General features: G+C 38.9%; 1 protein-coding gene across 3 annotated transcripts in view; it reads right to left on the reverse strand.

The window, feature by feature from the left end:
- Positions 1–25,924, reverse strand: part of LOC126248966 (regulator of G-protein signaling 7) — a 220,949-nt gene that overhangs the window by 72,030 nt on the left and 122,995 nt on the right. For all 3 annotated transcript variants that reach the window (XM_049950518.1, XM_049950516.1, XM_049950517.1), the window contains 2 exons: positions 14,518–14,741; positions 449–675 (listed from right to left, as the gene is read on the reverse strand). In XM_049950518.1, coding sequence (XP_049806475.1) covers positions 449–675; positions 14,518–14,741 — 451 coding nt within the window. The remainder of the gene's footprint in view (positions 1–448; positions 676–14,517; positions 14,742–25,924) is intronic.

Genomic DNA, 25,924 nt, shown 5'->3' on the forward strand with positions numbered 1-25,924 from the left:
ATGAGTTGTCACACAGGCAAGGATATTGGGAAAAATAAACTACTGTGGGTGATGGGGGAAGAATAGTTGCTACTCTCCTTTGTTTTTGAAAAGTTTCATTTGCTCTGGAGATGGCTCAAACGACGTAGAAAATTTGCTTGTGTGACAAGGTAGTTAGATATTTCAGAAAGTAAAGCCTATGTTAAATGTTGTGTATTCGAATACTACTTCACCTTTCAAACACATTTGTTGAGCACAGAGTCTTAGATTCTAAGGAACTGAACATTCTCAAAAATCTCACCCTTGGGAAACTATATACATGCACTACCTCTAAACTTTTTTGTTATAAGCTAATTCAAACATGATTTCAAAAATTGAAAGTATGTTTTTTCATAACACAAAAGAGGAACACTCACCCATAGTGAGGTACCTCACAAAAAGTCAACTGAGAACTGCAAAATATACTCACGCCTCTGCTACTTTAGAAACTTTAATATTCCGTCTATCTAAACGCTTCCTTAGCATAGCTATATGTCTCTTTAAATGTTCCACAGGTGTAGCAAGATCAGTTTCCAATGTTGAGGGTGAAATGCGACCCCCAGCCACACCCAACTGTAGATGCTTACTACTTTTCAGTGGTTTATTCATTCTGCAGGCTTTCTTTATATCAATTTCAGTAGTATTTACACACCCTGGCTGTAACAGAAAGAGTTATTGTTTCATTATAATGTTTTATCCACTTTCTGAATAGGCATAATACATCATGAATGTGGCCACAATATTTTTCAGTAGGGATAATCATGGAAAATGCAGTACAGTTTCAGTACTTGCAATTGGCATTTATTTCAAGTTTGTTCGAGACAACTAACATAAAGTAAACAAAAACTGAGGTGTAATTTTTAAAGAGAGGAGTGCAGGGCTGCGTATGTCACTTACTGAAAAGCCACTTCCAAATTACCCACTCTGTTACAATAATTTAAATGGTTATATATGAGTGGTGTTTACAATTATGCAGCTGAGTAGTACTTTCAAAGTAACAACACATCTCACAGTAAGCTGGTCAGTTACATGCTACATAGACTGTACTCACATTTGACATTAGGAAACAGAATAATATAAGATTTTAGACTTGTGTGCATGAGATTTAAATTCATAAACAGATGGTTATCAAAATAATGGCTACATTTTGACAAACATTATTCATGCAGTATTGGGTCACATTTAACCTGTTGGAAAATGCAATAGATACAGAGAGATGCTTAAGGCTTTCCTTAGAAATTCTATATTAATGTGTAATTACTACAGAATTTCTAAGGAAATGCTTCACCACCTGTCTGCATCTATTGCATTTTCCAACAGGTTAAATGTGGCCCAATACCATGTGAATAATGTTTGTCAGAATGTCTAATGCAGCACTTAACTTCATGAGCAATTATGGAAAAGGAAATTACACTGGGTTTGCTATTCTGGAACTAACCACATCCCCTGTGATGTTTATCTGGGTGACTGGGTGAGCCATATGGGGTGAGGAAGTTAATTCACCAGCAGTATACCTGCAAGGCAGTTCTCTTGTATCAGAAAAAAATCAAATGATATATGCAGTTACCTAAAAGTCCCAAATATTTGGGTACACTTTGTCATTACCAAGTAACAACAATGCCAATTTACATAATTAAACTGCAGTTGACATAAGAGAACAACCTCCACATTTAAATATAGAAGGTGGGATGTGTAAGGTTCCTTGGGTACCTGCCACAAATAAACCAAAACCATTGCAGGTGAAAAGTCACTCATTGGCAACACCTCCATCACTTATAAATGTTGTTTCCATAATACAGATCGGCAATAATTGTTCAGTTACTGCAGTTCACAAAAGCATTGTGGTTTATACAAACAGGTTGCTCTAGATGCTGAGAGAGGGCTCTTTACTTTTCCTACTCTATATTTTTCCTGTTTTTTGTGACTGCAATTGTTGAGGGGAAGAAGGGCTGGGGTTATTCACTGTTTTCCAACATACAAATGAGGATCAATAGCAAGTTAAGGAAAGCTGTTTTGGGCTAGCAAGAACTTGGAATTCATAACACCAATTATCTGTTGCTTCTTGTGTTTTACGTGAACTATAAAATCCCATATCAAATGTCATCTGTCCAATCATATCAAAATTACATACATGGATTCATACTCAAAGCTCCAGAAAAACATGTTGTATTAGACCATGATGCATCAATATGACAAGAGAAATGTGCCTAATCACCAGACTGGACAGAAATATTGACAGTTTCTCTACTGTTGACTGATGCTTTCTGTCACTGTAGACATTTTCCAGAAGGACACATGACACTTCTTAACTTCCGAATGAATCTACCATTTCATTTAAAACATAGTGCAATAAAAAGTATCATCTGGCTTCTCTTACTGGTTTTGATCTGGCTCATGATTTTCACAGCATGTTTACCAACTTATGAGTGCAAGCTGAAAAGTAATGCCACTGAATTTTTTATGTGAAAACTCTTAAAGCTTTTTTAATAAACAAATGTTATTAACATTTTATACCTTTATTCTTCAGTTCTACATGTTTGCAACCATCTGCCACTAAAGAGCTCCTAACTGTAGTGTGTAACATGGAGGTGTCTAACTTAACTATACTGGTGCATGAGAAACAGCATGCTATATTCTAGTTTTGAATCTGAAGAATTCGTCCACACATGGAGCACCCTCTCCTTCAGCATCACTATGCCATACCACACACACACATTGTGAAATCTGCAGCAATCTGATGCCTTGGATTCACAGTCATCATTCACCTTCCACACAGTCCTGACTGGGCCCCATACAATTTTCATGTATTTCCATAACTTAAAGAACACCTTCAAGGACTTCAATTTCATAGTGACAAAGTGGTGCAAGCAGAGGTGAGGTTGTGGCCCTGCCAACAAAGTCAGTTATGGTATCAACAAATTGGTCCCTCATTTGGAGAACACATTCATTGCCAGGGAGGCTATGTTGAGAAATAAATATGTACACATGAAGAATAAATAAGCAGAGGGTTAATAACATTTGGTTGATGTAAAAATCTTTAAGAATTTTCACATAAAAATTCAGAGGCATTACTTTTCAGCATGCCCTCATATAATAACTTAGTGATTACAGTGTTTTGTGTAGGGTAGCTCCAACAAGCATGTACATTCCTATTGTGCAAATAAAATTATCCCTTTCTCCAAGACCATAATTCAGTCACTAAGAAAGAATTTCTCCTAAAAATCAAATGGAAGTTTCAGGCTGAAATAAGGAACAAGTGATTGCAACAAGAAGTCAGCAACTTCAAAGACTGTCTGATGCCATGGACATAAATAACTTCTATGCAGTAATTCATGAGCTCCTTGGTCTAACTACCTTTTGAACAGGTTCACTAAATTTACTGACAATTTCACAATCCTCACAGTAAGTCTTAAAGTTTAGACTGATGAGCCAAAACATTACGAGTAGCTGCTTAATACCTTGCTTGTCTGTCTTTGGAACAAAATACATCACTGATTCTGCATATCTAAGATTTGACAGTTTGTTGGTAGGTTTGCGGAGGTATGTGACATTAATTGTCAATGCACAGGTCATATAATTTGTATAAATAATGGGTCGCTGATTTGTGTATGCGGTGGTGGCGCCCGATAGCGAGCCAGAATTTGATCACCTAGACATCAACGTGAATTCATTATAATGCTTCTCGAACCACTGTAGCTCGGTTCCCACTCTACAACACAGACAATTATACTGCTGAAAGATGATACAGTCATCAGGAAAAACATCAATCATGAAGCAATGCAGGTGGTTTGCAGCTGTCAGTGTATCTTTGATTAGTACCACAGGTTCCATGCAAGTGCAGGAGAATGTCTCCCATAGCATAATATGCTCCCACCAGCCTGCATCTGTGGAACACTGCATGTTTTGATTCACTGTTCACCTCAATGATGGTGTGGAGATGGCCCTCGATTTAGTGTAGCCAACATGTTTCCATTGATCAATAGTTGAATCCTGATGGTCCACTGCGGTCATAACTAACAATGTCATTTGGTCAACATGTGAACACTTATGGATGGTCCGATGCAGAGCTCCATGTTCAACAATATACGATGAAAGGCATGCTCTGAAACACTTGTGCACACACCAGCATTATGCTCTTTTGGCAGAGATGCCACAGATCACTATCTATTCTACTTTACAGAGCAGACAAGCCTCCAAATCTCATTTTCTGTGAAGAGTCATGGAAGTCCATCCATGTAGTGCCTAGCAGTTGCTTCACTTTCGTTCTACCTCTTTACATAGATGCTTGTGACAATAGCACATGAAGTATGACCAGCTTCAACATTTTTGAGATATTCATTCACAGGCTCTGCATAACAATAATCTGCCCTTTGCCAAAGTCACTCATCTCAATGGATTTCCCTATTTGCTGCCCATACCTTCACTATGGTTATCCCCCGTCTGTGTTTGCCCACTTACATTCTTTTGTTACTCTGTCACATGCCCACAACACTACCCAGGTGGCATTCAACATTGCAGCGGGCAGTGGTCATAATGTTTTGACTTGCCCATGTATAATCATGTAAGGAATACCTACTATAATTATAAACAGAAGCTCTGCTACTTCAAAAGGCTTCCTTTACAATGTTCATCCATTAGCAGAAAAATTAAAGATGACAGATCCACGGACATAAAAAGAATTCAGAGAAGTTCTAAAATGACTGCAACCTACGAAGGTTCAAATATTATTCGCAGTAGTTTTATTATAAATATTTACACTACTGACCATTAAAATTGCTACACCACAAAGATGACGTGCTACAGACGCAAAATTTAACTGACAGGAAGAAGATGCTGTGATATGCAAATGATTAGCTTTTCAGAGCATTCACACAAGGCTGGCGCTGGTGGCGACACCTACAACGTGCTGACATGAGGAAAGTTTCCAACCGATTTCTCATACACAAACAGCAGTTGACCGGCCTTGCCTGGTGAAACGTTGTTGTGATGCCTCGTGTAAGGAGGAGAAATGCGTACCATCACGTTTCTGACTTTGATAAAGGTCGGATTGTAGCCTATCACGATTGTGGTTTATCGTATTGCGACATTGCTGCTTGTACTGGTCGAGATCCAATGACTGTTAGCATTTTATGGAATCTGTGGGTTCAGGAGGATAATGCGGAATGCCGTGCTGGATCCCAACAGCCTCGTATCACTAGCAGTCCAGATGACAGGCATCTTATCCGCATGGCTGTAATGAATCGTGCACCCACGTCTCGATCCCTGAGTCAACAGATGGGGATGTTTGCAAGACAAAAACCATCTGCACAAACAGTTCGACGACGTTTGCACAGCATGGACTATCAGCTTGGAGACCATGGCTGTGGTTACCCTTGAGGCTGCATCACAGACAGGAGCACCAGTGATGGTGTACTCAACGACAGCCTGGGTGCACGAATGGCAAAACGTCATTTTTTCGGATGAATCCAGGTTCTGTTTACAGCATCATGATGGTCGCATCTGTGTTTGGCAACATCGCAGTGAACGCACATTGGAAGCGTGTATCCATCATCGCCATACTGGTGTATCACCTGGCGTGATGGTATGGGGTGCCATTGGTTACATGCCTCAGTCACCTCTTGTTCGCATTGACGGCACTTATAACAGTGGACGTTACATTTCAGATGTTTTACGACCCGTAGCTCTACCCTTCATTCAATCCCTGCGAAACCCTACATTTCAGCAGGACAATGCACGACCGAATGTTGCAGGTCCTATATGGGCCTTTATGGATACAGAAAATGTTCGACTGCTGCCCTGGCCAGCACATTCTCCATATCTCTCACCAATTGAAAACGTCTGGTCAATGGTGGCTGAGCCACTGGCTTGTCACAATACGCTAGTCACTACTCTTGATGAACTGTGGTATCGTGTTGAAGCTGCATGGGCAGCTGTACCTGTACACGCCATCCAAGCTCTGTTTGACTCAATGCCCAGGCGTATGAAGGCCGTTATTACGGCCAGAGGTGGTTGTTCTGGGTACCGATTCCTCAGGATCTATGCACTCAAATTGCGTGAAAATGTGATCACATGTCAGTTCTAGTATAATATATTTGTCCAATGAATACCCATTTATCATCTGCATTTCTTCTTGGTGTAGCAATTGTAATGGCCAGTAGTGTATTTATCCCTCTAGATAAGATTTCACACTTATCACACTAACGTCTAAAACCTGAGTAGTACCTGCTGAACTTTTCAAATGCAACCACTGTCATGATATTCAAGAAAGATGATGGAGTCACAACAGCAATTCCCATGGTATATAACTGCTGACTTTTACAGGTTGGGTTTTCACTGGACTCTTAACTCAACTGACAGCAAGCTGTTTCCAAAAATGTACTTTGGGAGTCTCATATTAGTTTCTGGATATGCATAAGGTTGTCACTGTTAAGGTTCCTTTTGTGTACAACAGGCAGCTGTATATAGAAAGAGATGGGCTGTCATCATCTATAATTCTTTGAAATAAGGCCTACATGATACGTTATTTTCGGTAATGCCAGAATAGCTCCTGATGACTTTCTTGTGACAAATAAAAATTTTGCTGGTTCTTGGAGAATTATCCCACAGAAAAATGCAATGAAAGAAGGCATTATAGGAGTTAATCACCAATTTTTCAGTAACAGATGTGCATAATTTTTTTAGTCGATAAATGAAAGCTTTCAAGATATATAATCTATGTAACTCTTCCAAGTTAATGTTGTATATATGTATATGCCAAGGAGTTTGGTAGAAGTAGATTCAATATCAACACTGGATAAGCCGAAAAAAATATTAACAGTCTTCAACCACATATTGGATAATCTGAGAAAATCTTTACTCTGCTCCTTCAGTTTATTTAGGTTCCTCCCAGAACCAATGGAAGTTGTATCATCTGTATAAAGCACATATTTGCACTGCATATTGTTGGGTAGGTCATTTATAAATATTATAAACAGTGCCGGCCCAAGCACTGATCCTTAGGGAACACCTATAGTAACATAAGAAACTGCAACTTTCGGTCATTGTAGCTCACAATTTGTTTCCTGTTACTGAGACAAGATTTAATGAGGGAGATTTTAGGTACCTAATGCCGTAACACTGTAGTTTCTCCAGTAACTCTCTGTGGTTTACAGAATCAAATGCCTTGCTTGAGTTCACCCATGGGGCTTCAGCACATAATATTGATTCAAAAGAGGAGTGCACAATAGAAACAACATTTCCAGCGGCTTTAACTGTTGACAATAGGAATGTAAAACCATTTTGAGACTTATCAATATATTGTTTTTTTGACAAATGCATGCAAATTTTCTTTTTTATACAATATTCAATTATTTTTGAGAAAATACATAGAAGAAAAATTGGATGATAAGTATTAGTGTGGGATTTATAACACTTTTGTGTAGTGGAATGACTACTGTCTTTTTTAGACATTCTGGAAAAATACTGCTAACAAACATTCATTTTATAAGTGGGCACAAGGGGAATGATATTAAGTCCATAATTTTTTGAATCAGAAAATTTGAAAGCCATAAATATCTCCTTATTTTGAGCCACTTAATTTTGCTACTGATTTAGTTACATCACATCTTTTCTCCAATTATAAGTTGGTGAGGTAAAAAAAACTGGTTTACATAAGCAGATTGTGAAATAGCTTTCACTGCAGGTTTCAAACTCTTCTTATGAGGAGGTGAGGAATTAAGGTCTGCAGCATCGATCAAAAAAGAGGTTCAATTCAATTGGAGGGACTCAAGTTTCTTGGCATATGGCTTGAAGAAAATCTTAAGTGGGAGACTCACACAAATTATATCTCAAAAAAGCTCTCAATTGTGTGTTACATTTTAAGGATACTCAAAAAATCAGTCACAAAATCTGTTCTCATACATGTATATTATGCTTACTTTCATTCTACATTACAGTATGGAATCATATTTTGGGGGAACTCGCCTGGAGGTAGATATATTTTCAAAATGCAAAAAAAGGCAATACGCATAATATGTAATCCAAGACATAACGAATCATGCAGACAACATTTCAAAACAAATGGCATTATGACACTGCCCTCTGCTTACATTTATAATATCGTCTCATTTGTCAAGTCATACCTGTTAAACAATGACTGCACACTAAAATTCAATGGAGAATTCATAACTATGCAACAAGGCAGCAATCTGACCTACATATGATTCAGTCCAGAACTACCTGCTACCAAAAAAGTGTTTTAAATGTTGGGCTACAAATGTATAATAATTTACCCAATGAAATCAAAGCAACAAAGAACCCAAGAGCCTTCACACATAAGTTAAAAAAAATATGTCTTGTACCATTGCTTTTATGCAGTTGATCATTTTTTTTGAAAGGGGTTAAAAATGTAAACAATATGATAAATGTTCAATTAGGTCTGAAAATTATATACTGTGCATGTCTATGAAATATACTGGATTATTATATACTGTGCATGTCTATGAAATACGCCGGACTACTTTACTATTACATTTATATTGGCTGTTTGTATTTTACCATACAACATTTGTATTTACTGTTTTGTTAAAGATAGCTAACTTCCTCATTGCAAAATAATGTAAAATCAATTTATTAAATATTACCTGCAAATATGTTCCCTTGACCTGTCCAATATCGTATGTACAACCTTACAATTCTATGATTTGTTTTAACTGTTTTGTTTAAGATAGATAATTTCCTTGCTACAAAATAATGTAAAAATCAGTTCGTAAAAATTACTTGTAAATAGCTCTCTTGACCTATCCAATATCATATGTACAGCTGTACAATACTATGATTGCCTGGATCAATAAAAATACGATACAATACAATACAATACTTTAACCTCATTTGTACCGTGCCTGTACCTAATTCTGACTTAATGGCCCTCACACTGCCTTACATTTGTTATTGGAGTTTTCAATGAAGTTATCATTTGTTCTACATTTGGCTAATATGATTTGTAGTCTGTAGTGTCTCTTGAGGCTAATGTATGCTGCTTTATCAACACTACCACATTTTACCTTATTATGGCAGATCAAAACCATTAATCTTAGCTTCTACAAATGTGGTGTGAACCACTTACATAGAGTTGTTGACCAGGCTTGCTTGCTTCAGTTTTGTTTTGTTTGGTAACCACTAGACAGGAGGTATTGAAAATTTCAGACAGAGTACTAATAGTCAACAGTAAATGGCTCCAGTTCAAAATCATCTTTATGTACATTTGTAATAAAATTGTCACAACAAGAGTTGTCTTGTGGGATTGTAATTTGCACAGAAGAGATCTTAGCATGTTAAACAAATTAGCATTTCTGGGTGTTTTATTTCTTACATCAAACTTTAAATCACCAAAAATTAATTTATTGTGTTTGGCATATTTTTCTGTATGGGTAATACGTTTATCTAAGCACTCTACAAATTTATCATCATCACTATCAGGAGAGTAGTATATTGAATTAACTGTCAGTTTTAGTGTTGGTAGGAGCATGACAGCTGCTTCAAGAATACCTTTAACATGTTAAGTCCCTAACATCAAGCAGAGTATACCTCAATACTAGCTTATTATGTATCTATATTGAGGAATCCCCATAGTCTTGATTGGGTTGCAGTAGCTTGTAATTAAATTAAAACATAGTGGTACATACAGTTTTATCTCTTCTTTTAAGCAGTGTTCATTAATACATAATATTATTCTCTGTACGCATTCAGCATAACACCAAGCTCATCAGCTTTATATTTCGGAGACCTAATATTTATGTGCACACATAAAACAGATTTTTCATTGCAAGAAAGAAGATGCACGGTGTCCTGGGGCAAAATGGAAGCACACACAGTGGTTTTCCTTGCACTGGTCTTCGTTTGGTGTGGTGGTGGAGTTCCATTTTGGAAGCACATGAACTTTCTTGAGGCAGGCCATAAAACTCATTATTTCTCTGATGCATTTTTTGGTCCTGTTTGAGACTTGGATGGCAGACTACCTTATTTCACTTCCTGCATAATTTATATGTCATTGGTGATTTAATAAACTTGATAACACTTTAGCTTGGGATGAGTGATTTGATGCACTTGATAAAGGAGATAAAACAGTATTCAATGAGGCTGTTATCTTCTTCTGTGCCGATAAAAGTGCATTTTTCTTGTTCATTTCTCAAGGTTCTTGTTTGCTTCACATGCAGCATAATTTATCTGGTCAGGCTCACTGGAGGCGCTTAACAATACTTTGGCATAGGATGAATGTGCTGATTCACTACTCACAGTGGTTACCTTCATCTCTTCTGCCAACGATTCTCAACAGTGCTGACTACATTCTCATTCCTGCTGTTGCTATTGATATTTTATCAATCATTGATGTTCCTGTTGCTTCAGCTGTGGTTTTGTCTGTTCTGTTTCGTTTGCCGTCAAATTTGGCTATATATGCTTGAAGCCCTGGGGGTCATTAATTTTTTGACATTTTTGTAGTTACCAATGAACTTCTGACGACATTCACTAAATTAACACAAAGCTCAGTTTTTCCCTTTATTTTGCATGTTAAACACATCTCTTCCACTGAAAGCACTTTGTTTACATTATTGTTTACATTATTTTTACGGGCCCGGGTTCGATGCCCGGTTGGATCAGGGATTTTCTCTGCTCAGGGACTGGGTGTTGTGTTGTCTTCGTCATCATTTCATCCCCATCAGGAGCACAGGTCACCCAATTGTGGTGTCGAATGTAATAAGGCCTGCACCAAGGCGGCCAGACCTGCCCTGCAAGGGGACTCCTGGCCAATGATGCCAAACGCTCATTATTATTATTCCAAGAGGTAATATGGACCAAACAAGAAAAAAGGCCAGTAAACATAGGCTCTAAAATGCATATCTTAAGAGATGTGTTTCACAGTAGCAAAGATGAACAAGTGCTCATAGCTCTTAAGGTATGTGCATTAGAGCCCATGTTTGCTGGACATTTTTTCTTGTCTCGGTCCACAATACCACCCCTCAAAATACGAAAAGCAAAGAGCTTTCATTACAAGAGATATGTCTCTCAGAAGTAAAGATGAACAAGTGCCTGGAGCTCTTAAGGTATGAATTTTAGAGACAATATTTACTGGACTTTTATATTGTTTCTGCCCATACTACTACTTCTGAAAGTTTGTCAATGGAGTTCTGGTCCATCCTGCACATGTAGGAGTTCAAAAAGTAAGTTAACATAGCACTAAGAATTTGATGCTTACACAAAATAGTAATTCACATCTAGGTCCTGTAGGCAGTATAGGACAACTGACTGAATCTGGTTGTTGTCCATAAATTGGAGACCACTCAAATTTTCTTTCAGCATCCACAACATAGAAAAATAAAAACAGAGTGAAGTTGCACCTAACATGTGAAATTGTAACACAATACCTATGTTGAGAATAGCTTGTGAGTTGCTGCATTGTCATGCAAGAGGACAGTGGCTAACTTCCTACATATTTTTGGTTTTTCACAGTTGAAGCAACATCAACAGCTGCCCCTTTCTGCACAACTTTCACATAGTTAATGAAAATGAAAACTGTGATTTTAGCCATGGATGGGACAAATTTTTAATTTAATTTTCAGAGTCAATGATGTGTGCTGCCATACCATCAAAACTTCCTTCACTTCTGATCTGAAACAATGGTTCAGTGTTAAACACGTCTACAAGTATATTTTCAGAAGTTGTTTCTGTTCAAAGCATAAGGTTCCAGGAAATTGATGGAAGCCACAAACAATCATTTTTTTAAGTCAGAGGTCAATGTGGGAGTAACACATCAGGGACAAAATGTACCATAATCCAGTTGGCCATGAACAGAATAACACTGCCAAATGTATTCCCATCTCTTCAGCAATGGGTATGATGATCACTTTCTGATTAAAAGAGATCATGTCTTTCAGCCACTGCACCATGTTTGGTGTTTTCACTGTTGGTGGTATTCCTAACCTTTCCTGATATGCCACATGTGAGTGGTTGCTGTTAACTGCTGGCACCATTTTACTATAGCAGCAAATGGATTTCTCAGGACTCCTTGTGATACTATGAAGGATGTGTCCGATGTCTGTGTCAGACACTCAGGGACAGCCTGGTGATTTGCCTTTACACAAACAACCTGTTTCTTGGAATTGTTCATGACATTATCTAATGCTCTTGTGCTGTAGGAAGATCCACACTATACCTAGTACAAAAATCATGATGAACAGGTAAAAATGGCCCACACTGCACAAAACATAGAACACAAAACACTTTTTGTTGTCCTGACACCATTTTTAATAGAACTGAAGGGGGCGCACACTGCTGACTATCTTGCGGGAACCACGTAAAACTTGAGCATTTGCTCTTTCCAACAGTATGTTGTTCATGCACATATCTCAAATAACATAGGCCTAACAGTTATGATTTTTTAAAAGTTAGATGATTCTTTTTGATACATCCTGTATTGTCATACTGAATTATCTTGTCAACAAGGAAAGCACACAGGTGAGAAAAAAGAAGAAGATGATGAAAATCAGCACAGATGAGGTTTGAAGCTGATGAGGGCATAAGAAATATTTGCAAACTAATGGTTTTAATGAGTTGACAGGATGCAGCTGCATGTGAAGATGTGTATTGTGATGGATGAAAACACCATGCCTCAACACACCACCCTGTTTGTTTTGGATTGTGTGAGACAGTTTGTGTAAAGTATCACAACAGATGTTGTCAACTGTTTCACCATGTGTCACAATATCACTCTGCAACATACCTTGTCTGTCCCAGAATGCCACACTAGAGTATGTCTGGTTTTTTCAACATCAATGATGGAGATGTGGCATTCCTTGTCTCCAGTCATGAGATTAAAAAATTCATTACCTTATTCAAAGGACTGTAAAAAACAAGAATGTGCTTCCCATTCCCTGCTTTGTAGTTTTTTGTTAACAAACATGGGTTTCAGCACATACACAGTCAATGGCTGTGCCAAGGTGGATATACTGGTTCCCGTCACTCTCCAAAGATAAGCACCATGGGTATTGCGAGCACTTTGATGGGCCACCATCTGGGTATGCCACGTGCTGTTGACTATTTCTCCTTTGCCTTTCCAGCAGAGGGGACTGGAGGAGTGGTGGTATAAAGTTGCTGATCATCAGTCTTTGCACCAATGTACTGGATTCAATTCCAAATCTCTAGGCAGTGTCTCATGAAGTGAAGGCATGCAACACTGTTGATAGTGATCCATCTGTTGGAGGGGGACACAAAAACTCGGCAACCCCCTTCAACAGGATTGGCTAAATGCATGCGCCAGCTTTCACTCTCTACCTTCTATCATCATCTCCAACACAAACATGATGCAACACTACACACACTCGTTACAGTCATCTACACTTATCAGATACACTGTACACAGCTCCCACACTTCATGAATGAAAGGTGCTTGTAGATGCAAAGGATAGGGAAAAGTTATCCAATTTGGTGGCTGAACATGCCCTTTGGGGACTCCCAGCCAGTTACACCATACTACTTTACTTTACTAGTGAGTACAGAAGTTGCTGAAACAAACACAATTTCACACACCTGTAACAAGGAAATTTGTAGAAAAAGATGAGACAAAGTTTCATGAGGATTTTTTGGATCTCTTCTGACTACTTACAGATTTTTCTGTCATCAGACACAAAACTCTCTGGTTCCTCATACTATGCAATGTTTCAGCCTTCACTGAAACACTGATGCCTGACATGCCTTCACCACCATTTCCACAAATTTAATTTTGTCAGTGACCAACAGATTCTATGCAACCAGAAACTATATGATCTTGTGCTCTTCACACCAGGCGGGTGTCATATTTTTTGAAAAATATTGTAATTAACTATCAAATATTTGCAAGGCTGTCATCTACAATCACAACATATTTGTCCCACTGTTGGGTCCCACTAGTTGTTGGACATGTACACCCTTGAAACTGCAATATAGCTGCACCATAAATTACAAACAGACTACTTTCTCACTGCCATTTGTACTTTTCTTTTCCTATTCATTGCTTCTTAGATTTTAATTATAGTATTTATTTACAAAAATCTTCAGCAACCAAATGAATAACCATCTGCCCTTGTTCCTTTTGTATCAGATTAATTTTAATCATCCCAGATCACTATTCAATTTCTATACATTTTGTGCACCTGTCTATTAGCTATGACAAAAAGTTTTAGACACTAAACTCTCACAAAAATCTTTGAGAAAACTGCATAAATAACCATGTGACAAGTACAATAAAAGCCCTGTTATCTGTTTAGCTTGAAAACAGCTCATCATAACAAACAAGTTTCTTGTAGATATCAGATCTACACTGTGTTCAACAGAACTCACTAAAGAAGCGTAAGCCAAAATAAGCATTGTACATTTTGCGTCTTTGTAGTGTGTGTGTGTGTGTGTGTGTGTGTGTGTGTGTGAATTATGTAAATTTTGCAACTCCATTATTGCAAAACTTAACCCAAACAATGGAAAGTTGTGTCTCACCATGGGCCGATGCACATCCCAAAAGGCACGTTCTTGACTGTCAAGTACTTTTCTTTCCAGTTTGTCACGTTTCTTGTCTACCTTGCTTTGGGCTTCGGCTTGCATGAATATAAACTCCCACTTCCTGGAAAACATTTTTTGTAATCGTGCCAGGTTTTCTGCCTCATAATCAGCTAGCTCCAGTCGTGTCTTGTTTTGCATAGTCCGCTTGCAGAGGTAAACAGCTGTTAACAGGAATTAAAAGTAATTTTACAAACTACAAAATGTTTATCATTAAGTAACTGTATAGAAACATTACATTGAAGAGTTCCTTACACTGAATAATGATTTATGCACTCTGAAACCGTTAACAATTTCATTTAAAATACTATAAAAAGAAAATGCAAATCTAAAATCGGATAATGTTTTCTTCAAAAGAAAGTTTTTTGTAAGTGATACACTTTTTGACAACACAGCAAAATCTCTATGTATGTCACTTTCATTTAATTATTAATGAATATCAAGAGAAACATGGACATTTACATCTGGTATCAAAGAGCAGAGAAGGCAATTTACCGATGGGCAAATGACAAGCCATGAATAAACATCTATATTCGAGAGGTCACTATAAAGTAGGAAAGATTCTTGAAAGGAGGCTGATACGAAGCATTTGATGTTTTTAATAGATTATGCTACTGCATGCATACTTATTCAAATAAATCCCATGATCAATAGCAAATTGTAACTTTGAAAGAGATAAATTTTAGAACAGTTCAAAGATATTATCTAGAGTCGGAAGTGGTATTCTTTTTCAATATAAAACTATAAAACGATTGTGTTCAATGACTGGCAATCTTCTTTAAGCAACTGCCTGCTTACAGTGACAGCAATGGCCAAGGAAAAATTGCAAAGCATCAACAGAGAACATAAAATTTTGTTTGAGAGACAAAATGATATCAATGATGCTCTTCACAGCATGAATGATACGTTGTCTAAAACACAGTAATAAATAAAATATTACAACTGTGCCTGAAGAAAAGATGAGTATCCCAGTCAGGGAGGCCCACAGTCCTGCAGCAGAATATATTAAGTACGTAAGCAGTCACATTTAAAAAAACACAGGTAAAAGGAGTAATAGAAAGGAACAGACAGTGTGGGAAGCATTTGGAAAACTGTGAGTATTAAGTGAAGTTTAGAAGAGAAACAGCACTGTGCTGTGTTTAGTCATTTGATATTAAATCAGAACTGGGGGCCAGATGTTTATTGACTTCCAGGGATTCCAACAGGATGAGTTTTTGGCCTTCGTTTGCTAAATGGAGGACATGGGACTATGGCTGGTAGCTGTGGCTATCACTCAGTACATGCTCAGCTAATGTGGAGTCATAATTCAGCACCCTCCAATTCCTTTCATGCTCAGCCAACATAGTTGATATTCTCTGCTTACAACTACTTTTGTCACTTCAAGACATTCCTTAGTACTATGGTCAAGTTAACTTAATTTAAATTGTTATGCAGGTATTGGTTTTTTCAAGTTTAGTGTTAATGTTTTTCATGGTTTTCTCCCTTCACATTTCTCTACTGCTCAGTTTTTAGCTTTTTAACTGCATTACCACTGCACTGCCAAAGTTAGCATTTACTGTGTGCTTGTGCATCAGTGGAATTTCTTTGACAACAATAGTTAAAATCTGACGATGGCCTTATAAGTTGGAAACCATTTATCTAAACATATTAATCCTGTAGAACACACACAAAATTGTGTTTTTCATTTATAGTCACTGTCATTGTCATCAGCAGTGTGAAACTCCAATTTTCTTAATATGGTGCACACAGATTTGACATCTATGCCCTCTCTAAAACATTTGTTGTTCCTGAGGCATTCCCCCTCCAGTTCCATCTCCACAATTTCTGGCTACATCAATTAGTCTATTTTGAGACTTTTTGATTTAATTTGTCTCTAGAAGTATTTATTTCTATTTTTTCTGTCCTTGTGGTCTTCATTTTCATTGTACACATGTATTGGCTCATCATTCAAGTGAATGTCACTTCTGCAGCTTGGATTTTTTCCTGTTTATAAGCATTCAGCACAGACTGACACAAAATGTCTGTTCAATGTAATTTATTTTGCCTTTTGTGGTATTTTGCAGTCCAGTCAGAATTTTTTCAGTGTACTGCATATTGGAGTTTTAGTGGTTCCTTTAACCAACAATTGTTTGTTTCTTTTTCATATCTTCCTCAACACCACTCTCTGGCATTTTAAAAGATTCAGCTGCCATTACTGTTAGCAGAATGGAAGCAAGCAATAACCAGAAGTTATAGGTAAACACAGCATATCTTCCTTCATACATTTCCCTATCCATTACTGGCAACATTTCTGGCTTGCTTCATGTAACAGAATTTCACTGTAAGGAGGAAAAACAGGTACCATTTGTTTCAAGGCTTTCACCTTTCTTCTTGAAATTATTGCCATACTTGATATCTTGATGGTTTCTCTTAATAAATGGATGTGGTACTTTTTTTCTACAGAAAGCACTTGTAATGTTACTGAGTTTTACTATGTGATCTGAGTCACTCGACACTTGCTCAGACTGTGGTTTCTAGAAATGCAGCTATTTTCTCATTCACAAATGTTTTCTTGGAGTTCTTAAACAATAATGTGGTTGCCTGTTGGTGTCTTCTGCGATATCTTCAAAACATTTGACTATGCAAGATTAATATTATATTGTTAGGTAAGTCCTGTTATTAGGGAATCACAGGCCCTTTGGGTAACTAGTTAAAATGTACCTCGAAAGATAGAAATAGGATAGTTACAGATGTACATCCATGAGGAAAGCTATGTGTGTGTGGTCAACAGCAATTTCCACACTAAGCTCCTGACAAAAGATATATCAGAAAATCCAAGAAAGTTCTGCTCCGAAGCAAAGTCAAACCATTCATACTGGTCTTCAAGGATTATGATGGAGCTGAAGTTGAACATAACAGGCAGGAAACCTAAGATTTAACTATGACATTTAAAAATGTACACTCCTGGAAATGGAAAAAAGAACACATTGACACCGGTGTGTCAGACCCACCATACTTGCTCCGGACACTGCGAGAGGGCTGTACAAGCAATGATCACACGCACGGCACAGCGGACACACCAGGAACCGCGGTGTTTGCCGTCGAATGGCGCTAGCTGCGCAGCATTTGTGCACCGCCGCCGTCAGTGTCAGCCAGTTTGCCGTGGCATACGGAGCTCCATCGCAGTCTTTAACACTGGTAGCATGCCGCGACAGCGTGGACGTGAACCGTATGTGCAGTTGACGGACTTTGAGCGAGGGCGTATAGTGGGCATGCGGGAGGCCGGGTGGACGTACCGCCGAATTGCTCAACACGTGGGGCATGAGGTCTCCACAGTACATCGATGTTGTCGCCAGTGGTCGGCGGAAGGTGCACGTGCCCGTCGACCTGGGACCAGACCGCAGCGACGCACGGATGCACGCCAAGACCGTAGGATCCTACGCAGTGCCGTAGGGGACCGCACCGCCACTTCCCAGCAAATTAGGGACACTGTTGCTCCTGGGGTATCGGCGAGGACCATTCGCAACCGTCTCCATGAAGCTGGGATACGGTCCCGCACACCGTTAGGCCGTCTTCCGCTCACGCCCCAACATCGTGCAGCCCGCCTCCAGTGGTGTCGCGACAGGCGTGAATGGAGGGACGAATGGAGACGTGTCGTCTTCAGCGATGAGAGTCGCTTCTGCCTTGGTGCCAATGATGGTCGTATGCGTGGCTGGCGCCGTGCAGGTGAGCGCCACAATCAGGACTGCATACGACCGAGGCACACAGGGCCAACACCCGGCATCATGGTGTGGGGAGCGATCTCCTACACTGGCCGTACACCACTGGTGATCGTCGAGGGGACACTGAATAGTGCACGGTACATCCAAACCGTCATCGAACCCATCGTTCTACCATTCCTAGACCGGCAAGGGAACGTGCTGTTCCAACAGGACAATGCACGTCCGCATGTATCCCGTGCCACCCAACGTGCTCTAGAAGGTGTAAGTCAACTACCCTGGCCAGCAAGATCTCCGGATCTGTCCCCCATTGAGCATGTTTGGGACTGGATGAAACGTCGTCTCACGCGGTCTGCACGTCCAGCACGAACGCTGGTCCAACTGAGGCGCCAGGTGGAAATGGCATGGCAAGCCATTCCACAGGACTACATCCAGCATCTCTACAATCGTCTCCATGGGAGAATAGCAGCCTGCATTGCTGCGAAAGGTGGATATACACTGTACTAGTGCCGACATTGTGCATGCTCTGTTGCCTGTGTCTATGTGCCTGTGGTTCTGTCAGTGTGATCATGTGATGTATCTGACCCCAGGAATGTGTCAATAAAGTTTCCCCTTCCTGGGACAATGAATTCACAGTGTTCTTATTTCAATTTCCAGGAGTGTATTTACATACTACTGATTTTTGGTCATCACACAACTCACAAATGGCTTATACTGAAAAAGTACACCCATATTTAAAATTAGGAAAAGTAAATGATTGATGTCTACCAGCCAGCTGGATGTGCATTATGTAAGAAATGAAAATGCTGATGTATTCAAAACAATCTTCGATGAGGGTACCTGATATATATAAAGTGTAGCATACTCTTATAGGAGGTGGTACTGGTCAAAGCTAGGAAAACAGATCTACCAACATATGTACAGAAACAAATGCTTGGTTCGATATGGATCATTTCACTTGTGTCAAGAATGGTCAGTACTCAGTGGTGTAGGATATCTTCCTGTTGAAATTCATTGGTCACTTCATATTGCTTCTGTTCATCTAGCACTTAGTCCTCTGGCTTTTATGCTGTCGTCAGACATAGCACCTGATTGGACTTTTATGCTGTTGTCAGGCATAGCACCTGCAACTGTCTCTCACATTAGGTATTCTATATGGATTGTTTTTTGAGATCTGTCTTGCATCAGGACAATATTTGTGAGTCTGTGGAGTATGGAGTGTGAACAAGCAGAAAGATGTATATGTTCAGTAAACTAGATATAAAATCAGTAATGTCATAACTCAATCAGGAAATTAAAACTTTCAGCACAGGGCAGAAGCATGTAGAGGAACTCTGCCTCAAGTTTAAAGAATAGTTTACCATACACTGGATAGATATGTACCCAGTAGAACAGTTCATAATGGGAGGGAACCTACATGGTTTACAGTCACTGTAAACAAACTTCTAAAGAAACAGAGATTACTGCATATGAAGGTATCAAAACACAGTGTAGCACTATAGATAAATGCTGAATGAAACACGTTTGGCTGTCAAGAGAGCAATGTGTGATGGCTTCAATGACTACCACAGCAGAATACTGTCAAATGGCATTTCACAGAATCCAAAGAAATTCTGATCATGTGTAAGGGCTGTTAGTGGCACCAAAGTTTATGTGCTGTCCCTAGTGAATGAGACAGGAACTGAAATTGAGGGTAGCAAAGCAAAAGGTGAAAAGTTTAATTCAATTTTCAAATGTTCCTTTACAAAGGAAAACCCAAGAGAACTGCCCCAATTTAATCATCGTACCACTGAAAAGACAATGAAATAAGCATCAGTATCAGTGGTGTTGAGAAACAACTGAAATCATTAAAACTCAGCAAACCTCCATGCCCCGATGGAATCCCTGTCAGGTTCTATACTGAATTTGCAGATCAGTTAGCCCCTCTTCTCACTATATCATAGATCCATTGAACAAAAAACCACGCCCAGTTCACAGAAAAAGGCACAGGTCACACCCATCTGGAAGATGGGTAGTAGAAGTGATTCACAAAAGTACCATCCAATATCCTTGATATCGATTTGTAGTAGAATCTTAGAACATATTCTGATCACAAACATAATGGGGTATCTTGAACAGAATTACTTTCTCAATGCCAACCAGCATGGTTTTCAAAAACATTGATCACCTGAAACCCAACTTGCACTTTTCTCATGACATACTGAAAGCTTTGGATCAAGGCAACCAGGTAGATGCAGTGTTTCTCAATTTCTGAAAAGCAATTTACTCAGTACAACACCTTGGCTTATTGTCAAAAGTACGTTCATACGGGGGATCAAGTGAAATTTGTGATTGGATTGAGAACTTTTTGGTAGAGAGGACACAGCATGTTATCCCGGATGAAGAGTCATCATCAGATGTAGAAGAAACTTTGGGTGTGCCCCAGGGAAGTGTGTTGGGGCCCTTGCTGTTCATGTTGTATATTAATGACCTTGCAAACAATAGTAATAGTAAAACCAGGCTTTTTGCAGATGATGCAATTATCTATAATGAAGTACCATCTGAGAGAAGCTGAATAAATATTTAATCAGATCATGATAAGATTTCAACATGGTGCAGAGATTGGCAACTTACTCTAAATGTTCAGAGATGTAAAATTTTGCACTTCACAAAATGAAAAAACATAGTAGCCTATGACTATAATATTAATGAGTCACTATTGGACTTGGTCAACTCATACAAATACCTGAGTGGAACACTCAGTAGGGATATGAAATAGAATGATCACATAGGTTGAGTCATGGGTAAAGCAGGTGGTAGACTTCAGTTTGTTGGTAGAATACTGGGGAAGTGCAATCAGTATACACAAGAAATTGCTTACAAATCGCTTTTGTGACCCATTCTAGAATACTGCTCAAGTATGTGGGTCCCGTACTAGATAGGACTAACAGAGGACATTGGATGTAAACAGAAAAGGGAAGCATGAATGGTCACAGGTTTGTTTAATCCATGGGAGTGTGTCACAGAGATACTGGAGGAACTGAAAAGACAGACTTTTGAAGACAGATGTAAACTATCCCAAGAAAGTCTGTTAACAATTTTTCAAGAACCGGCTATAAATGATTACTCTAGGGATATACTACAATCCCCTACATGTCGCTCACACAGGGGTCGTGAGGATAAGATCAGAATAATTACTGCCCGCACAGAGGCATCCAAACACACATTTTTCCCATGCTGCATACATGAATGGAACAGGAAGAAACCCTAATAACTGGTACAATGGGACATACCCACTGCATGCACCTCACGGTGGTTTGCAGAGTATACATGTAGATGTAGATGTACATGAATAGCACAAACACTGAAATGGAGTGCATGTAACAAATGACAGATATGGTATTCTTCAGTCAAAATGTTTTACAAGAAAAATCTGTTATCAGTTCCATATGTTGAATTATTATGAATATAATACTGCATCAGTTGAACTGATAACTGTGTGTAATGGTATATACCATTATTATTGCATTCTGAACCAAAAAAAGAAAAATGATAAAATGCATCACTCCTTATGACATTTATTAGTTACTGCATGACTGTTGTTGTTATTATAATGTTGTAAATGGTGTAACCATTGTCATTATTCATATGTATTGACTCATTCTACACTTAAGCCACTGGCATACAGTTACGGAGCTAGGGAATGTGTATTCAATAACCTGTGCATGATTACCTAGATTTGTAACTGTATTTATTTACAACTTGCAGAACAACTGCTCTCCTGTGTGTTTATAGTAGGTTCTACAGTACATTCAATACACAGAATATCCTTGACATATGTTGTTTAAGTTATTTGCCACACTAAAGCAATTTATAGCAGTTTAAACAATATAACTTAACAATAAGTAAACATTAAAAGTCCTCATTCATTGAGAATAAATTGATATGGAAGTAACTATTTAACAAAACAAAAATTAAAATCAAAGTGATATCTACTTCTAAAGTTTTCACCTATGTGGAAACCTTTTGATACCCGTCAGTTTGCTGCTAACTTGCTATGTCTTACATCAAGTGGAAAAATATTCTATGCATACAATCGCATGCACATGTTCTATACATACTGAGTACTTAAAAAGGATTCCCACACCACCGAATTCCTTTGATATCTTCCTCTAATCTGACCTCGTGCGGATCCCAAACATTTGAACTGTATACAAGAACGGGTTGTACTAGTGTCCTATATGTGGTTTTCTTTACAGATGAACTACACGTTCTAAAAATTCTCCCAGTAAGCCAAAGTCAACTATTTGCCTTCCCTACTACAATCTTTACATGCTTGTTTCATGTCACAGAGTACAATCTGTACAGCAAATTGGGATTCCATCTGGACATGGTTGCTTGTTTGTTTCCAATTCTTTCTTTCGTTTCTCGAAACTAGGGATGCCTATTACTATTTCCTACTTAGGGAAGTCTGTGTTATGGTCAAATGATGGTATGTTTGTATGATTCTCCTGTGCAAATAACTTGTTGAATGCGAAATTTAAAACTTTGACTTTCCTTTTGCTATATTCTATTGCCACACCAGATTGGTCAATGAATGACTGAACAGAAGCCTTCGACCCATTTAGTGATTTTACATATGGCTATCCATCCACTGCATTCCAGCCCCCTTCCAATGGTGCAGCAGAACATCTGGTACAAGTGTAAAAAGACACATATGTCCCGGACTGTACAGGAAAAGAACTGACAAAACACCCATCAAAAGAAAGAACCCAGCACAACTGCTTCATGGAAGAAAACCAAGGAAGGGTTTAACCTCTTCGAGCCCTATAAACACTAGCCATCATCACAAGCCCAGCATACCTTCAGAGAACAAGAACCAGTCCTCACTACTGTGTATGGGCATCAACTTTGTCGACTCCTCAGCATAATCAATCTCCATGGTACAGAAATGGCTGTAGCAAAAACCCAAGTGGGAATGGTTTATATCTACATACATGCTACACAAGCCACCACACACTGCATGGCAGTGGGTACGTTGTACCATGACTAATTATTCCCTTTCCTGCTCCACTCTCACACGGAGCAAGGAAAACCGATGTCTATATGCCTCCACACAAGCCCTAATATCTCTTATCTTGTCTTTGTGGTCCATAAGAAATTTACATTGGCAGCAACAGAATCATTCTTCAGTCAGCCACAAATGCCAGTTCTCTAAGTTTTCTCAACAGAGTTTCACAAAAAGAATATTTTCTTCCCTCCAGGGATTCCCATTTGATTTCATGAGGTATCTCTGTAATACTTCAATATCGTCCTTTAATCTGACATCATGAGGATCCCAAACACTTAACCAGCACTCAAGAATGGGTCATAGCAGAGTTCCATGTGGGGTCTCTTCTACAAAGGAGCTACATTTTCCTAGAATCCTCCCAATAAACTAAAGTGCATCATTTGTCTTTCCTACTATCGACCTTATGTGCTCATTCCATTTCATCTCACATTGCTGTTTTACACCTAAGTATTTAATTGATGTTACTGTGTCAATCAACATGTTACTAATACTGTATTTGAAAATTACAGGATGTTTTCCCTACCCAACAACATTAACTTATGTTTTATATATTTTTAACAAGCTGCCATTCATCATGCCAAATAAATTGTCTAAGTTATACTGTGTCCTCCTACAATCACTCAGTAACAACACTTTCCCATTCACTACAGCATCATCAGCAAACAGTTACAGATTACTGCTCACACTGCCTGTCAGATCATTTATGTTCATAGTGAAAAATAGCATGCTATCACACTTCCCTGGGGCACTCTTGATGGTAAAATTGTCTTGTTCATGTGCAAAAGTAACAGTGCTTCTCCTCAGTTTCTCAAATCTTTTTAGTATATGCACTCTAAGACAAAAAATGACACACTACAAAGGCATAATCTGAATGCAACAGGACTCAGTAGGTGTGATGTACATGCATAGAAAAACAAATAATTATAATTTCAGAAAAATTGAATGATTTATCTGATAGAACAAGCTTCACAAATTCAGCAACTCAGAAATACATTGGTCCTCCTCTGGCCTTTACATAAGCAGTTATTTAGCTTGGAATTGATTGACAGAGTTGTTGGATGTATTCCTGAGGGATATTGTGCCAAAGTCTGTCAATTGGCATGTTAGATCATCAAAATACTGAGATGGTTGGAGTGACCTGTCCATAACTGCTCCAGACATTCTCAATTCAGGAGATATCTGGCAACCTTGCTGGTGAAGGCAGGGTTTGGCAAGCATGAGGACAAGCAGTAGAAGCTCTCATTGTGTGTAGGCAGACATTATCTTGTTGAAATGTAAGCCCAGGTTGGCTTGCCATGAAGGGTTACAAAATGAGGTGTATAATATCACTGATGTACCATTGTGTTGTGAGGGTGCCACAGATGACAACCATAGGGGTCCTGCTATGAAAAGCAACATCACCCCAGACCATCACTCCTAGCTGTTGGGCTGCCTGGTAGGCAACAGTCAGGCTGGTTTCCCATCACTGTTTGACGTATCTCCAGACACATCTTAGGCCGGAAATTTTATTGACTGGAGTAGAATTGTCTTCAGTTATGAGTCCTGCTTTGAATTCAGTCCTGTTGACCAGTGAAGGAATGTCTGAAAGCATTCCACCCCTTACAGCAGTGGATACCAATCTGATTGTCACCCACCATATGGCCCAATCAATCAGGGAAGCCATCAAGCATGAAGGGAATAAGGTGACCCGCAATAATGTTCTTGAAGTCCACAGCTGTCATAGTGTCTTTGATTACCACAGGTCCCATAGATACCCAGATGAATAGCCTGCATAGCATATTACTGCCTCCACTGGTCTGTGTCTGGGGTGCAGTGCATATTGTTAGGAGATGTTCACTTGGATGACAGTGCACCTGAACAGTCACTGAGCTGGATTAACAAAAAACACGATTCACAAGATCATGCAACATATTTTTATTGATACATGACCCAGTGTCAATTATCCTGTGCCCCTGCAATCGTAATTGACAATATCACTGGGTCAGCATAGGAACAGATAGGCACCCATGACAATACCATGCCAGCAGCCAACTGGCTTTACCATTTCAGAGATGATCATTCCCAAATACTAATCTGTCCTTTCAAAAAGTCACTTATGTAAGTGTATTTCCACATTTTTGGCTTGCATCATTGCTAGAATGTTTCCCTATTTGTCTCTACTCCACTTAAGCACTTTTCTATGATGGCACTTGTTTACAGCAGTACCAGGTGGCATTCAATCTCACAGCGGCAGTGTGTGTGTGTGTGTGTGTGTGTGTGTGTGTGTGTGTGTGTGTGTGTGTGTGTTATAATCCACTTGTATTATCAGGTTCACATCTCCACGGTAACAGCATTTTCATTACTTAATTGTTACTTTGCTGGTGGTATAAATACAGTATGGTTGAGAATGAGAAATGCTACTTTGGCACTTAGTAGTCACATGTATCAAGAAGTGTGCAAGTTTCCCATTCCTCAGTTATGGTTCCTGGACAAGTCTGACACTGATACCAAGTTATTCTATAGTTTCCTACCTCTCAATCTTAAATAGTGTGTTATGCATAGTGTTGATAGTGTTGATGTACTGCAATCTAATGTGGATATGTTTGTCTTATATGGATAT

This window comes from Schistocerca nitens, chromosome 3 (assembly GCF_023898315.1).
Source record: "Schistocerca nitens isolate TAMUIC-IGC-003100 chromosome 3, iqSchNite1.1, whole genome shotgun sequence".
Classification (NCBI taxonomy): Eukaryota; Metazoa; Arthropoda; class Insecta; order Orthoptera; family Acrididae; genus Schistocerca; species Schistocerca nitens.